The sequence below is a fragment of the Oreochromis niloticus genome, linkage group LG14, assembly GCF_001858045.2.
Source record: "Oreochromis niloticus isolate F11D_XX linkage group LG14, O_niloticus_UMD_NMBU, whole genome shotgun sequence".
Lineage (NCBI taxonomy): Eukaryota > Metazoa > Chordata > Actinopteri > Cichliformes > Cichlidae > Oreochromis > Oreochromis niloticus.
In genome coordinates, this window is record NC_031979.2 from 1299075 (window position 1) to 1314914 (window position 15840).

General features: G+C 42.7%; 2 protein-coding genes across 2 annotated transcripts in view; both read right to left on the bottom strand.

Moving 5' to 3' along the window:
• Positions 1 to 15840, bottom strand: part of LOC112842157 (uncharacterized) — a 33194-nt gene that overhangs the window by 7090 nt on the left and 10264 nt on the right. The gene's annotated exons all lie outside the window — the stretch shown is intronic.
• LOC109200244 (protein ANTAGONIST OF LIKE HETEROCHROMATIN PROTEIN 1-like) lies at positions 537 to 2373 on the bottom strand. The gene is made up of 3 exons (XM_025898321.1): positions 2283 to 2373; positions 2060 to 2234; positions 537 to 1506 (listed from the first exon to the last, which is right to left on the bottom strand). The coding sequence occupies exons 1-3, from the start codon at positions 2371 to 2373 to the stop codon at positions 609 to 611; spliced, it is 1164 nt and encodes a 387-aa protein (XP_025754106.1). The 3' UTR covers positions 537 to 608.

The window sequence follows — 15840 nt, forward strand, 5'->3', positions numbered from 1 at the left end:
TACACAGCAAATATTCGCACCCGACTTGACACATGTAGAATGTATTTCTTATTATACTAATGACAAAATATACTAATACAGTGGGATGCAAAAGTTTGGGCAACCTTGGTAAAAGTCATTATTTTCCTGTAGAAATCGTTGGTTGTTACAATAAAAATTGTTAGTTAAATACATCATACAGGAGACACACACAGTGATATGTGAGAAGTGCAAAGAAGTTCACTGGATTTACATAAAGTGTGGAATAATTGTTTAAACAAAATCAAGCAGGTGCATACATTGGCAACTTAAAAAAGACAAATGAAATGAAAATTTAGTGTATATCAATGTGTGTCTCTCCTATATGATATATGCAAGTGACATTTTCAATTGTAACAGCGATTCATACAGGAAAATAATTACTATTAATAAGGTTGCCCAAAATTTTGCATCACACAGTATATAGGAACATAGTGAAGTTATTTAAGAGAGTAAAGAGAGGTTATTTTATTTTGGAGTAGAGCTCCATTTATTAAGAAAATGTTAAAAAAGCAGGAACACTCTTTACAGGTTTGTGGGTGGCTCTTAAAAGAGCCGTTGTGGGGAAGTCACTCAGACTTCAAACAAGGTTACTCCTTTGGCTGCCAAGTCACAGCTCCCTCCGCCGAGAAGTGGGCCATGAACTTCTCCCTCACCAGGACAGCCTCTCTGGAGGAGTTGTTTGCTGCTACACGGCCCAGGCTTTGCAACGGCTCCACCACAGCAGGTGCCACACTCCTCACAGCAGGTGCCCCTCTCTCGTCCAAACAGCGCAGAAAATTGTGGAGAACACACGTTGCCTTCACACACTTCTCTGCAATTTCAGGACGGAGTTCCATGGAGTGCCGATACATCCTCCACTGTGAGGAGAGGACACCAAAGGCACCCTCCACTATCATCCTGGCCCTGGAAAGGCGATAGTTAAAAATCCTCTTCTCTAAAGGGAGGAGGTGTCCAGGGAAAGGCCTCATGAGCTCACGCCGCAGCGGGAACGCTTCATCAGCCACAAACACATGGGGCTGGGCTCCACGGTGTTCTCCACCAGGTAGAGGCTGGTCAGGAGGCAGATGGAGAGTCCCGGCCTGAAGAGCCTGACAAAAGGTGGAGTTGGCCAGAATACCCCCGTCGCTGGTCCTCCCGTACCCCCCAACATCAATAACTCGGAAGCGATACCTTGCATCCACAACCGCAAGGAGAACAATGGAGAATGTTCCCTTGTAGTTGTGGAACATGGATCCTGAGTTGGGGGGTGCCTTCGTCTGGACGTGCTTCCCATCCAGAGCTCCACAGCAGAGAGGGAAGTGCCAGCGCTCCTGGAATTCCTCTGCAATGGACTGCCAGTCTCCTGGTGAAGGAACAGCCATGAAATCATCCACTAGACAGTCCCAGATGGCTGTCGCTACCTGGGGGATGATCTGGCTCACGGTAGACACACCAACTCGAAAACTGAACACAATGGTCCTGAAGGAGTCCCCGGTGGCAAGGAACCTGGACAAAATTGTTTAAAATTAGTATGATGTGTACTGCAGTTATAAAATACATTATTCAGATTCCAAAACACTTTGGTGATGTTAGATTTCAATTACAAATATATTAGATATTATCTAATATACACTATAATTATTAGATAATATCTAAAACAGTCTGCGGGGATTATATAAAAAATTCAGCTATACATGAATTAAACCAGGTCTAAATTTAAAAAAAGGAGAGTATCACAACAAAGATTAGCGCACAGTGGTCCACTGTTTGATATCAGCAAACACAGAGAGCATGCACTGATAGACACCACAGCCATGCTATCATTGCAAACACTGATAACAGCATAAATCGAATTAAATCGGGACTTGATGAGAACTTTCGAGTATCACTAGAAATATTAAAAATACAGTCGTCACCGTACCACAGTTTGCTTTCAGTAAACACCGAGAGCATTCACTGTTAGCATACCACAGCCATGTTAGCAGTGTATAAACGATAGTTTAGCATATATTAGCACAGGTATCAATAAAGGACTACCGTATTAAACACTTTTACTAACCTCAGGCAGATGGACAGGCGCTCTGCAGGTGGAATTGAGCGCCTGTAGTTGGTGTCCAGGCGGGCGACTCTGGGACCGACGCGGGACAGCAGGTCCTCAAACTGGCCGAGTGAAAGACGGTGATATCGCTGAAATCGGCCGTCATCCAGGCGCAGCTCCTGGAGCAAGTGGTGAAACTCACCAAACTGCTCACGCCTCTGGAGGACCTGATGGACCCAGGTACGGCAAGGACGTCTTTTCCCCCGCTGCTCTGCTCTCCACAGTAGATAGAGCAGGGAAACTCTCTCTTCAAGCGATAGCTCGACAGCTGCCATCTTGCAAAGATACCGTCTGGCACAACTTCCTCCCACATCCCGCCCACATTTCCGGTTCACGCGCGTCAAAATATGCAATTTGACGCGCGATGGATTTCTGTTGGACACGCGTCGAGGTGCGAATGTGCACGCGTCAAATTAGGGGCGTTTGGGGCGTTTTCGCTCGCGCCTATCGCGTTCGGTGTGAACACACCGTAAGTCTTTGCCACTGTGGGGCAAAGCACGCAACCACTGTGTGAGGTTGCGTTGCTGTCTCTTCTGAGCTGATGAGCAAGCTACACATTATCAGATCGGGAGCTGCTGAGAACTCATCAAAGTGAGGGAAACAGAACTATGATAACTCGAGTATGTAGCGTATCCGTGAGTTCAGCTTCTTCTTTCAGATGCGCAGCAGTTTTCCTGGATCTTGACTCATGTGTGTAGAGTGTTCATAGTATCAGCATCATGTTTTTGTTTATTTGCTTTGTTGGGTTGAAAAATAATTAAATAAACTTGTGATCATACTTATGGATCTCCATGGCACATATCATCAGTGTGTGTGCGTTGTGTAAACGTAATTGTCACAAATTGTGAGAGCAGTGATTCTGCAGGTCACCAGCTAGTGTAACGAAAAAAAAGAGTAAAAAAGAGACAAAATCTACATTGTAGATGGAAAATAATAGGGAAAAGGTTTTGTGTTTATCAGCCAAGAACAAGACAGGAGAGTTCAAAAAAAAAAAAGAGAGAGAGAGAGAGAGGTGTGTGTTGGTTACACAGTGATGATAATAATGAAAAATGTCTTAGTTTTGTCACTTTCAGATGAAAAGCAGACCTGGATCAATTCTCCACGGGCAGCAGTCGGAAGAAAATTATAGGTTAAGATCATTAGAAACAAAAAATAGAAACACCCAGCCAGAATTTTTTGGCTGAATTGTTTTGCAGCTTCCCGTCCTCATCCTGAAAAAGCAAGCTCCAAGGAAGCTAATCTCTCCCTGAAGACACAGAGTGCACTACCAGAAGCACAAGCATGAACATCAACAGTGGACAGCAGTCCAAGAGACAATACTAGAGACCCGAGCAGAGAGGTCCAGCAGCACTATGGGCAAACGGCATCAGAAAGAGAAGATCCATCATCTTGATTGGATGAATGGAGATGCGTTTCCAGCAAGCTGCAAGTTCACTGTGTGTGAAGGACTTTTGAGAAGATTGTTGGAGTTTGACACTTGCCGTGTTTGGAGCAAGATGGCAATGAAAGAGACAGTGAAGAATACAGGACAAAGCTGGAAGAGAACTGCCGGCTATTGGACTGTTGAAGTGAGAGAGGACAACAGAGTGAGAGCAGTAGGTGAGAACACAGAGGAATGCTGTTGTTTAATGTGGGAAATCTAAATTTGGGTTAGCAAACCTGGGGAAAAGAAAACTGACTGCTTAAGTGGAAAATTGAGAAGGAATCTGAACCACTGCAAAAAGAAACATACAAAATCACACACACAAGCAGAACATGTATTAACCCTACTAACACAAACAAAAGAAAGCTCATGAAGATTAGGCAGCATCATGAGCATGTGAGTCTGTTTATCATCTTGTCCAAGTCACCTGGTGTGATGCAAAGACCAGTGGACTCATAGCACATTAGTTAAAAATGATCAATTAATAGCAGAGAAGTGTGTAGGAAAGGCAGCTTTAAGAACATGCCCTGCTGGAGATGCAGCTCCACAGACATTGATTAAACCTGCCTAATAACACAAACACACATGCAATGAAAATCAGCTTGTTGTCTCTCATCAGTGTTAAAATAGTGTAAATTTAACAGACACTTGTTATCAAATGCTGAATTTATCCAATGCTGACAGTTAACTCTCTAGGTTGCAGGACAACATTTTAATTTTTGTGAAAAAAAAACAGGATTCTGGTTTGACCAACCAGTGATCAGGAAATAAATTTAGTTGTTAATATAGTAAATTGGGAGATGCTTTCTGCCTGACTGATGCAGCACAAGTAATTTACTGTATGAGGGAAATTCTATTTTTGTGATAATATTTTGAACATGCATTTCTGTTGTCCTGTCAACTTAGTGGGTTAATAGCTGATATGCAAATTGGTTGATGGTTCTTAGATTAATAAAAGGTGATGGAATTCTAGTACGAGTGAATGGGATGTGTTGGAGTTTGTTAGAGTGGAGACTCTAAAACACTGAGTTTCCTGTTGTGATGTGCGAGTGAATCCTGCACCCAGATACACAACTCTGAATACATAAGAACAAACTTCTTTTGCGAAATGCATGACAACATGTCACATGTTTTATGATGACGGGGAAAAAGGAAAACTAAATAAAATTTGTGGCCTAAATGAGTAAAAAGTACAGTCCTGGGGATTAAAATTGATACCTAATGAGACGTGAGGCTTATGTTGTGTGGCTAATGGTTGGGTTGGAGTTTATCTAGCTGATGATTTTTCTTTTGTTGTGAAGTTGAGCCTGCCAATTAGTATGATGGTATGATTTACCCTCCTGAGATGAGGAGCAAGTGTCATGACTTAACAAAGCCTTTTTATTTTGATACTTTCACAGTGCACTGAAAGTTTTGTTTGATGATCTCTGTTTGAGCAGATCTGCATGATTGTAACAGAAGCGCTATACGACACGTTGTCGAGAAAATTGTTGCAAGTGAGTTTCTCCACATTAAAATGGGCTCAGGAGAAAGTCACTTATAATGTGCATAATGCACACCACCTCATCCTTTTCATACAATCCACATGGATTTTATTGAGCTAAATGAATGCCAAGGCTCAGAATACGCTCTAGTGATCATAGACGTATTCTCAAAATGGCCAGAAATCTATCCAGTAACAAAAACAGACACCATCTCAGTAGCAAAATGTTTGTGCAACCATTTCATTCCAACATATGGCATCCCCACTCTGATAAGATCAGACAATGGGACACATTTTGTCAATGTGAGCCCATAGATAAGTCAATAAGAGAAACTACACTAGCCGAATGGATGAATAAATTACTTGGAATGGATGAATAAATTACTTGAAAATAAAGAGATTGTTCTAAACAACCAACTGCCGAGTGATATCTCTCCAGTGTCTTGCAGGTTGAAACCAGGTGATTAGATCCTGATCTAAGTACTCCAAAGAAAAAACTGGAGTTCACCAAGGTGGGAAGGTCCTTATCAGGTGCTACTCACCACACCTACTGCCTGCAAAATAGAAAGACCATCTTGGATCCATCAAAGCCACTGCAAAAAAGTGAGTGACAACCTAAACGTTTAGACGCCGACACCCCTAACTCCTGGTGATCTATTGGTGGAGGGAGGGCTGATCGGGTACACCCCGCCTTCTTCTTCTTGCCGGTAGTCTACTCATCAGAGGTCACAGGTGTGTCTGGTCATCATGAAGACACTCGTCCTCCTAGTGGCTAATGTTGCACTCCTGGTGAGTTTATTAACACTCACCCGAGAGAAAAAGGATGAACAACACCACCTGCAGACAAGATGGACACATGACAACTCACATCTTCATGACATGACACAAGACCACATTCACCCATGGATGAATAACGCATGGTATCGATATATACATGACAGCACACCCAGGAAAGACTGCTATGTTTGCTCCTATATGCCCCCAACGACACAGTACGCCACCTTGTACGCGAAGGCAATGGACATAATTCAGGCAGAGTGTGCCGCAAGCTACGCCAGCCTTGGGTATCAATTCCAGGGAATCGTGGTCAACCATGAGGAACCTCTCCAGATAGGACTACGAAATGGCACATGTGACGAATGGTTCTGGGTTGACCTGAAAGTGAAGCACAGAAGTAAGGCTAAATCATTCCCAGTCTTTCTTGAGAACAATGGGAATTTAAGCCACAGCCTATGCTACCGCCAAAAGAACAGATCCACGCCAATGGGAAACACCACCAACTGCAAAGCAGTACTGTTACGACCCGGCTCATAGCCGCAACATAAAAGAAGATGAATACGAGATTGTGAGTGAGAAGAGGTTTTATCTTAAAATGGACAACCAGGTTGGCTAAAAATGGCTGGTGCCATTAAGGCAAACACAACAAAAGAGATGGACAAAATGGTAAACGGAGAACTAAACTATACTGGGAAAACTAAACTACTGACCCTGAACAGAAACACAAACCTGAACACGAATAACAGCGAGCAGAAAACAGATGACGGTTGGGCAGCAGGGAAACACACGGATGAGACATGGTGGATACACAGACGGACCAGCCAAAACACAAAGACAGAGGACGCGACTTAAATACACACAGAGAAACACAGGGAGATTACACACAGGTGGGGAACACAGCTGGGAATAATCAACAAGACGAGACAGAGGTAAAACTGAACACACTCACATGAGACGCAGACCTTCACAATAAAACAGGAAACGAGAACAAATCCTTAAACATAACATAAAACAAAACACTGACAACATTAAATCATAACAAGTACAGACACACGCTCCTGGAGGGCCCGTGAAGAGCAGCAACATCTCAAATGGCACCTTCTGGGTGCAAGGGATGGCCTGGCTCTGTGGCCAACGGGCCTATTTTATCCTTCCTGGGAATTGGACAGGTCAGTGCGCTCCCATTTTCATATCTGACCACACTTTCAAGATAACCGTGGACGCCATGTCAACTTCAACGTCGACAACAAGGAAAAGACAAAGCACCCCGGACCTCAAGCAGCATGATTCCATATGGGGTTCCGATGTCCCAGAGGAATTTAAACTTTGGACTGAAAGACAAAAGGTTCTGAATGCTTCATGTAAAATCAACGACGAACGGGATCAAGAAATTGACGCTCTGCGCATTGCAGTAATGCAACACAGGGTAGCATTGGACATGATTCTCGCCGAGAAAGGAGGACTATGTGTCCTCTTTAACAACACATGTTGCACATACATTCCAGATAATGTGCACTCACCGAACATGACTGATGCTCTGAAAACACTCGGACAACTTCGGGATGCACAACAACGAGACTATGCCACAAACACAGAAGACTGGCTTACGTGGCTTTTAAGCGGCTCTTGGAAGTCCCTGCTGATTAAAGGACTTGTTTTTGTTGGTGTTCTTCTGCTGTTATTGTGTCTTTTCACTTCATGTGTCATACCTTGTTTGAAGAACATGGTATCAAAAATGGTAACTGCTTCAATTCATGCTTACATCACCCCATCACAGAATGAAGAAGATGATAATGAGATAGACACTTGGATATAACATACTCACAAAACCCAGTATTTTACGATGTCTTGGCTAAAAATGTTTACAGGTGCCCATAGACTGACACAATGTTAGTGGTTGATGTACATATATAGAAGGAAAGATCAAACAACAGGTGGGAATGTCAAGGGATTTTAGGATTTGGGGATTTTTATTATGTTATGCTTAAAAGTACATTTCATTATCTAGATGTGTTTGCTCTTTTAGTATTCAGCTTAAATGGGGAAGTTACACTCTGTGCAGACTCCACAGGAAGCCTGCACGCAGCACAGTTCTATTTTATCTCTTCCTGTACGTCTCTGAGAATGCTATGAATAAAAAGGCTGACAACTATTGCACTGGGTGCGAGTCTCCCTGAGTCTCACCCGTGTACACGTTAACCTGTCTGAGCGTCTTTATTCTGACCTGAGTTGCAATACAGGAAAACTCCTGACACTGGGACAATTAGAAAATACGTTCCTGTCCAAAAGGATTCAACGAGAAAATCCAGTCTAAATTCTTTTCTTTTTGAAATGACATCATTTTGCTGTGAGTGGATGCTAAAGGTGACGATAGGTTCCACTGTCAGCAAAGAAAGAATGAATGAATGCATGAATGAGTGGAAGAGAAAAAAAAGGAAAAAACACTGACTGACTGGTAAAAGCAGACAGAAGCTGACAGACTGACTGACATCACTGTGCGAAGTTAACCCCCACCTGACAAAGGTGCAGATGAATCTATGTGTGTTTCTTTTTACAGGAGCAGAAAGATGACAACAACATTCGAGGTTGCGTGATGATTTAACCTTTTAAATGCCACTTTCTGTGTCTGTGCATCTATCAGGGGTGTTATTCACTACCTTGTGTTGCTTACAGAGGTAACTGTGAGAAAGTGTGTATGCACCTGCGCAGCACTAACATTTCTATAGCATTACAGTTCTTCATGTGATTTGATCATGTGATTTATACCAGGATGGCTGGTTGATGTTTTTCTACTACAGGATTTCTGGGTCCATGTCTGAAGAGAACTGTGTTTACAGGTTATGAGTTGGTGATGCTGTTACACTGTGTTGTTGGGAAAATGTTAAAGGTTACTTTGATGATATGAATAACATGTGAGACATTTTCTGTGTTGAAACTAGTGTCACTTCTGTCCACAGCTATGGATGGTTAACTTTATGGCCTTTTTACAGCACCTCTGGACCCTGTCAATTTGTGCCTGACCTCCAGGATTGTCCATGTGTGTTGCTGATGTTTGTTTTTTCTAAGAGTGCATGTAGAGGATTCAGCAGAGACGGATAAGTAACATGAGAAAGCAACTAAGAGATGCAGTGTTTGTGGAATAGTTTGATATGGGGCTCATTAGCTGGCCACTACTGAGCTCCTAGTGTTAAATACATGGAGTGACTTTGCTTAAGGGAAGTCACCGATTACACTAATGTTAACTGAGTATATGGGATGATCCATGTCTGAGGCAAATTATGGTAATAATTGTAGTTTACTGATCTGAGAAAACCTGCACATGATACTTGTCCTGTTGATGCTGAATGCTTTATTACTCTTATAATACAATTGTTTATAAGTGTGAAGTTTGATTTCACTTCCAGATCTTGTTTTCCAGGCCATGATGGTGTGTATGATGGCTCCAGGCGGAGCCAGATGTTGAGCACACTTACTGTGCAAAACACACTAACATCTTTTATTGCAGGGTTACGGAGCTGCTCCAGAGGAGATGCCATGATGTTGCCTGGGACATGATCTAGCTAACCTTTTTCTTTAGGACAGGAATCTAGGTTTGATGAGTTGACTCATGGGAGTGTCCATGCGTCAAGAGGAGGGGTCCAGAATTACATGAATTACATGAAACTATGTTTTCTATGTTTTCTAAGCTATGTTTTTTTAAGATTGTTGCAGTGATTTGTGTGATTAACAGTTCATTTATGGGTAAACCTATGCAAAGTGGTGCATCCATGTTCAGATGAGGCTTTGATGGTCCATAGATGAAGCTCACTGAACTAAAGAATGTGGTGTGATGGTTTACATGCTTTCCAAGTAGGAGTTTTTCCTCCTAGCAAGGAAATATAGGTGCAGCAGTTAAAGTATTGCTGAAAGGAATCTCCTGAGAAATCTTCTGAGGCCCAGTGAGAAGCAACCCATTCCAGGCATAGCTGACAGTCCAGGCAGTGGTTGAGGTCAAAGGTCGAGCTGTTTGGGGCCCATCATGAGATCAGGTTTCTGAGCCACAGCAAGGACCACGAAGCTGCGTTGGAATGAGAGCTGTGCCAAGGGGGCTTTCCAGAGGCCAACAGAGGAGATTGTGGACGACAGACGGGCACCTGAAGGATGAGGGGAGCGTGCCAAGCTCCATCGACAACGCAGGGGGAGTCCAAGGATGGCATCATGATTCTGTGAGAAGCACAGGAACCAGAAGCTATGGTGGTGATGACAGCAGTTTCCTATGAACATCACCTAATGCTGTGTCACTGTACTGTGCATACGATGGCACACTGAAGACTGCTGGGATCATAACAGCAGTAAGATAACTGGATCCAGCACCCTTTCCACAGAGGGTTTTCCTGCAGAGGATGGACAATGGAGGATATGTATCCCCCACAGGACAAGGAGGCCTGAAGTGAGGTGATGGGGGTTGGCAGAGGCCATAAAACTAGAGTGCTGAAGAGGTCTGCAGCTCTCACAATAGCTGAGACCCATGTTGACAAACGGCAAACTCAACTGGTATGTTTGAATGTCTATTCTACATACATTTGGACTCTGGTCCTATGGACAGTGATGGAAACAACTGGAAGAGACATTTATGACGCCCTGCAGAACTTAAACCACTCTGCAGAGAGACGTGTGATTTACATGTCTTGCGGAGGAGCACCACCAAGCTGGAGTGTTTTTGAAAATGTTAATTTCTCTTTTGACCATTAACAATTCATCTGTTTACTTGTAGGATGCAGTTTACCATTGAATGAGATTAATGAGAACTTGGATAACTGCCAATACAATTGTCAAACTGTGTACATTGACATATGCTGAGTATAAAAATGTTTGCATTGACACTGTCAGACATGACGTATTCATAACTGGGTACTTTTCTAGCATAATTGTCAAAAGGGGGGAAATGTTAGATTTGTATTGTGATTGTCATTTATGCTTAGAAATATCTACTTATATATTCTTAGAGTTTTATATTTAGGTGTAGATTGGTAGAGGTTTGATCCTAAATAGTCTGCAAGCTTTGTGTGCATTCCAGAGCTCTCTGACTTTCACACCCACATTTTAGGAGCATGGGAGAGGTCGTACCTCGTCTTATTGTTTTATGGTAGGATAAACTGTTTTAGTCTAAGTGCCTTTTGTTTAGATGGACGGCTCTGGGGAGTCTTCCTGGGATCACAGTTTGACCCCACACACACATACACACACACACACACACACACACACACACACAAGGTATTCTTTGTTCACATGTATACCTATGTAAGCCGTTATATGTTAATGAACCTATGCATATTCATGTAACCATAATAAAAGAGCAGTGTTACGGGGGAGCGGACGAGAGCAACTGGGGTCAGGCAAAGGAACGGCGCCTGTCCAGTTCTCTCCCGTGCACGTGAAACATAAAGAACTTGCCTACTCGTGTCTTGCTTGCTGTGTAATTACATTGTCTTCAACGTTCCAGTGAATAGGTTCAAGCTACAAACCTATCAGAAATAAAACCAAATACTGTTTAAATTCTTTATGAAAGATTGCGCGACCCGGAGTTTGGGAGCATCGCCCTCGACCTCTTGATACCGTGGCTATGGCAACCGAGGATGACAATACAGAGGATGAAAACACCGATGTGTCTGATATGCCCATCGCTGGGCAAGTGTTCAGCATTCAAACTTACAGGTAAATATTAGTCAAAGCCAGATGTTTCCCCTGTTATGTCGATATTAGCTAGCACAGTCAAGTACACACCTACACAGCATGTCAACAAACTGTGAAAAAAAGCCACAGGATATAAAAAAATAAATGAATGATTGCTGGTAAGGGTCTCTATCACTTCTGCTTCTTCTTAAAGTCGATAAAGAGTTCTTTTTACTGATGGCATGGAGTTGTCTTTAATGTGAGTTGTAAGGTCTTCGGGTTCTTATAGCTTCACCTTGATCACAAACTACGCCACTGTCGAACTAAAACAACATAAATTTCAATGAAATAGTAAGACGGGTGAAACAAAGACAGAAAATGATCTATATACAGTGGCTTGCAAAAGTATTCGGCTCCCTTGAACTTTTCCACATTTTGTCACATTACAGCCACAAACATGAATCAATGTTATTGGAATTCCAGGTGAAAGACCAATACAAAGTGGTGTACATGTGAGAAGTGGAACGAAAATCATACATGATTCCAAACATTTTTTACAAATAAATAACTGCAAAGTGGGGTGTGCGTAATTATTCAGCCCCCTGAGTCAATACTTTGTAGAACCACCTTTTGCTGCAATTACAGCTGCCAGTCTTTTAGGGTATGTCTCTACCAGCTTTGCACATCTACAGACTGAAATCCTTGCCCATTCTTCTTTGCAAAACAGCTCCAGCTCAGTCAGATTAGATGGACAGCGTTTGTGAACAGCAGTTTTCAGATCTTGCCACAGATTCTGGATTGGATTTAGATCTGGACTTTGACTGGGCCATTCTAACACATGGATATGTTTTGTTTTAAACCATTCCATTGTTGCCCTGGCTTTATGTTTAGGGTCGTTGTCCTGCTGGAAGGTGAACCTCCGCCCCAGTCTCAAGTCTTTTGCAGACTCCAAGAGGTTTTCTTCCAAGATTGCCCTGTATTTGGCTCCATCCATCTTCCCATCAACTCTGACCAGCTTCCCTGTCCCTGCTGAAGAGAAGCACCCCCAGAGCATGATGCTGCCACCACCATATTTGACAGTGGGGATGGTGTGTTCAGAGTGATGTGCAGTGTTAGTTTTCCGCCACACATAGCGTTTTGCATTTAGACCAAAAAGTTCCATTTTGGTCTCATCTGAGCAGAGCACCTTCTTCCACATGTTTGCTGTGTCCCCCACATGGCTTGTGGCAAACTGCAAATGGGACTTCTTATGGTTTTCTGTTAACAATGGCTTTCTTCTTGCCACTCTTCCATAAAGGCCAACTTTGTGCAGTGCACGACTAATAGTTGTCCTATGGACAGATTCCCCCACCTGAGCTGTAGATCTCTGCAGCTCGTCCAGAGTCACCATGGGCCTCTTGGCTGCATTCCTGATCAGCGCCCTCCTTGTTCAGCCTGTGAGTTTAGGTGGACGGCCTTGTCTTGGTAGGTTTACACTTGTGCCATACTCCTTCCATTTCTGAATGATGGCTTGAACAGTGCTCCGTGGGATGTTCAAGGCTTGGGAAATCTTTTTGTAGTCTAAGCCTGCTTTAAATTTCTCAATAACTTTATCCCTGACCTGTCTGGTGTCTAAATCCAATCGAGAATCTGTGGCAAGATCTGAAAACTGCTGTTCACAAACGCTGTCCATCTAATCTGACTGAGCTGGAGCTGTTTTGCAAAGAAGAATGGGCAAGGATTTCAGTCTGTAGATGTGCAAAGCTGGTAGAGACATACCCTAAAAGACTGGCAGCTGTAATTGCAGCAAAAGGTGGTTCTACAAAGTATTGACTCAGGGGGCTGAATAATTACGCACACCCCACTTTGCAGTTATTTATTTGTAAAAAAATGTTTGGAATCATGTATGATTTTCGTTCCACTTCTCACGTGTACACCACTTTGTATTGGTCTTTCACCTGGAATTCCAATAAAATTGATTCATGTTTGTGGCTGTAATGTGACAAAATGTGGAAAAGTTCAAGGGAGCCGAATACTTTTGCAAGCCACTGTAACATACAAAACATACCTCGCTGGCTGACCCATTCTTTGAGGGAGAAATGAGCACTTTGCAGATACTTATAAAAACAAGACAAAATTGGTCTCTCCTGCTTCAACATGCCATGCTCCTACATCAACATGGGCGTGTACCTTCCTCAGGTGCACCAGTGGAACCAACATGCAGTACAATAGTTCCTACCTGAGAATTTCCACAATAAATGACCTAATGACATATGAAATATGCATAGTGCAAAACAAAATACATCAACTAAAAGTATGGCAGTAAAACTCCCACCAAATCACAAACCTATTGTGATTTCTACTTAAACACATAAGCACAGGAACATGTTTACATTTTAGCATTTATTCTGCTTCTAGCAATAACACAGTTTTGTGTACTGGCCTATCAAATTGTTTGACAGTCCTTTTCCCATCCTTATCCAAGGTTAAATCACTGAGCGAAAGCTTAATCTTTCTAATTCTTCCATCTGCATTTGGATAAATGGTAAATGGCCTGTATTTATATAGCGCTTTCTAGTCCCTAAGGACCCCAAAGCGCTTTACATATCCAGACATCCACCCATTCACACACACATTCACACACTGGTGATGGCAAGCTACGTTGTAGCCACAGCCACCCTGGGGCGCACTGACAGAGGCGATATACCTCTGTTACTCTTGCCAGTTTTTACTTGTTCCTTGGAGAATTGTCCTCTTGGAGAATAACAATGTCATTCACCTTTGCATTCCTTTTATCTCTTTGCCAGATTTGTCTCTGTTGAAGATTGAGAAGGTATTCCTTCTTCCACCTTGTCCAGAATTCATTCCCTAAAAACTGAACTTGGTGCCATTTCCTTCTTAGGTACAGATCCTGGTTCACAAATTGGCCAGGAGGAGGTAGAATAACACTGGACTTCATCATGAGAATATGATTTGGTGTAAGAGGCTCCAAATTTGGATCATTTAGGTTCTCTACTGTTAATGGCCTGCTATTCACAATAGCCATAACTTCATAAAGAAACGTTCTGAGTGAGGAACTGTCAAGTCTCTTAGAAGTGTGATCCAGAATAGCAGTTAAAACACTTCTAATAGTTCTAATTTGTCTCTCCCAAACACCTCCCATGTGGCTTGAAGAGGGGGTGTTCAGAACAAACTCACATCCATATTGTTTCAACTGTTCTTTGTCAAAATCCTTCACTGCATTCAAAAACTCTCCCTTAGCACCAGCAAAATTAGTACCTTGGTCACACCTGATTTGTCTTACATGTCCACAAATAGAAAGAAAACAACGTAATGCATTCATAAAGGCATCAGTGGTAAGGTCATCCAACATTTCTATATGTATTGCCCTAGAACACATACATGTAAAAAGAAGACCATACCTTTTAAGTTCTTTTCTCCCCTCTTTTACATAAAAAGGTCCAAAACAGTCAATGCCACACTAGGAGAATGGGGGTGTTGTTTCCATTCTATCCTCTGGTAGATCTTACATCAGCTGATCTTGAGTATGTCTCCTCTACTTTCTGCAGGTTGTGCACTTATAGATGTGAGAACCAACTGCATTACTACATCCTGTGATCCATAGTTCATTGGAGCGCAGCTCGTTGACAGTTATTCCTCTTCCTTGATGCTGCACCTTTTCGTGGTAGTGTTTAATAAGTAAAGACGACACATGACTTGATTTAGGAATAATGGCAGGATGTTTGATATATGGGTGCAGAGCTGCTCTTGCTAAACGTCCTCCCCCCCTAAGCACTTCCTGCTCATCAACAAACGGACTTAGGCTGTACAGCTTGTGTATCTTATCCTTCAGTTGAATGTCCTTTCCTTCAATTCAATTCAATTCAGTTTTATTTATATAGCGCCAAATCACAACAACAGTCGCCTCAAGGTGCTTTATATTGTCAGGTAGACCCTACAATAATAGATACAGAGAAAAACCCAACAATCATATGACCCCCTATGAGCAAGCACTTTGGCGACAGTGGGAAGGAAAAACTCCCTTTTAACAGGAAGAAACCTCCAGCAGAACCAGGCTCAGGGAGGGGCGGGGCAAGGATAAGGATAAAGACATGCTGTGGAAGAGAGACAGAGATTAATAACAGATATGATTCGATGCAGAGAGGTCTATTAACACATAGTGAGTGAGAAAGGTGACTGGAAAGGAAAAACTCAATGCATCATGGGAATCCCCGGCAGCCTACGTCTATTGCAGCATAACTAAGGGAGGATTCAGGGTCACCTGGTCCAGCCCTAACTATATGCTTTAGCAAAAAGGAAAGTTTGAAGCCTAATCTTGAAAGTAGAGATAGTGTCTGTCTCCCGAATCCAAACTGGAAGCTGGTTCCACAGAAGAGGGGCCTGAAAACTGAAGGCTCTGCCTCCCAT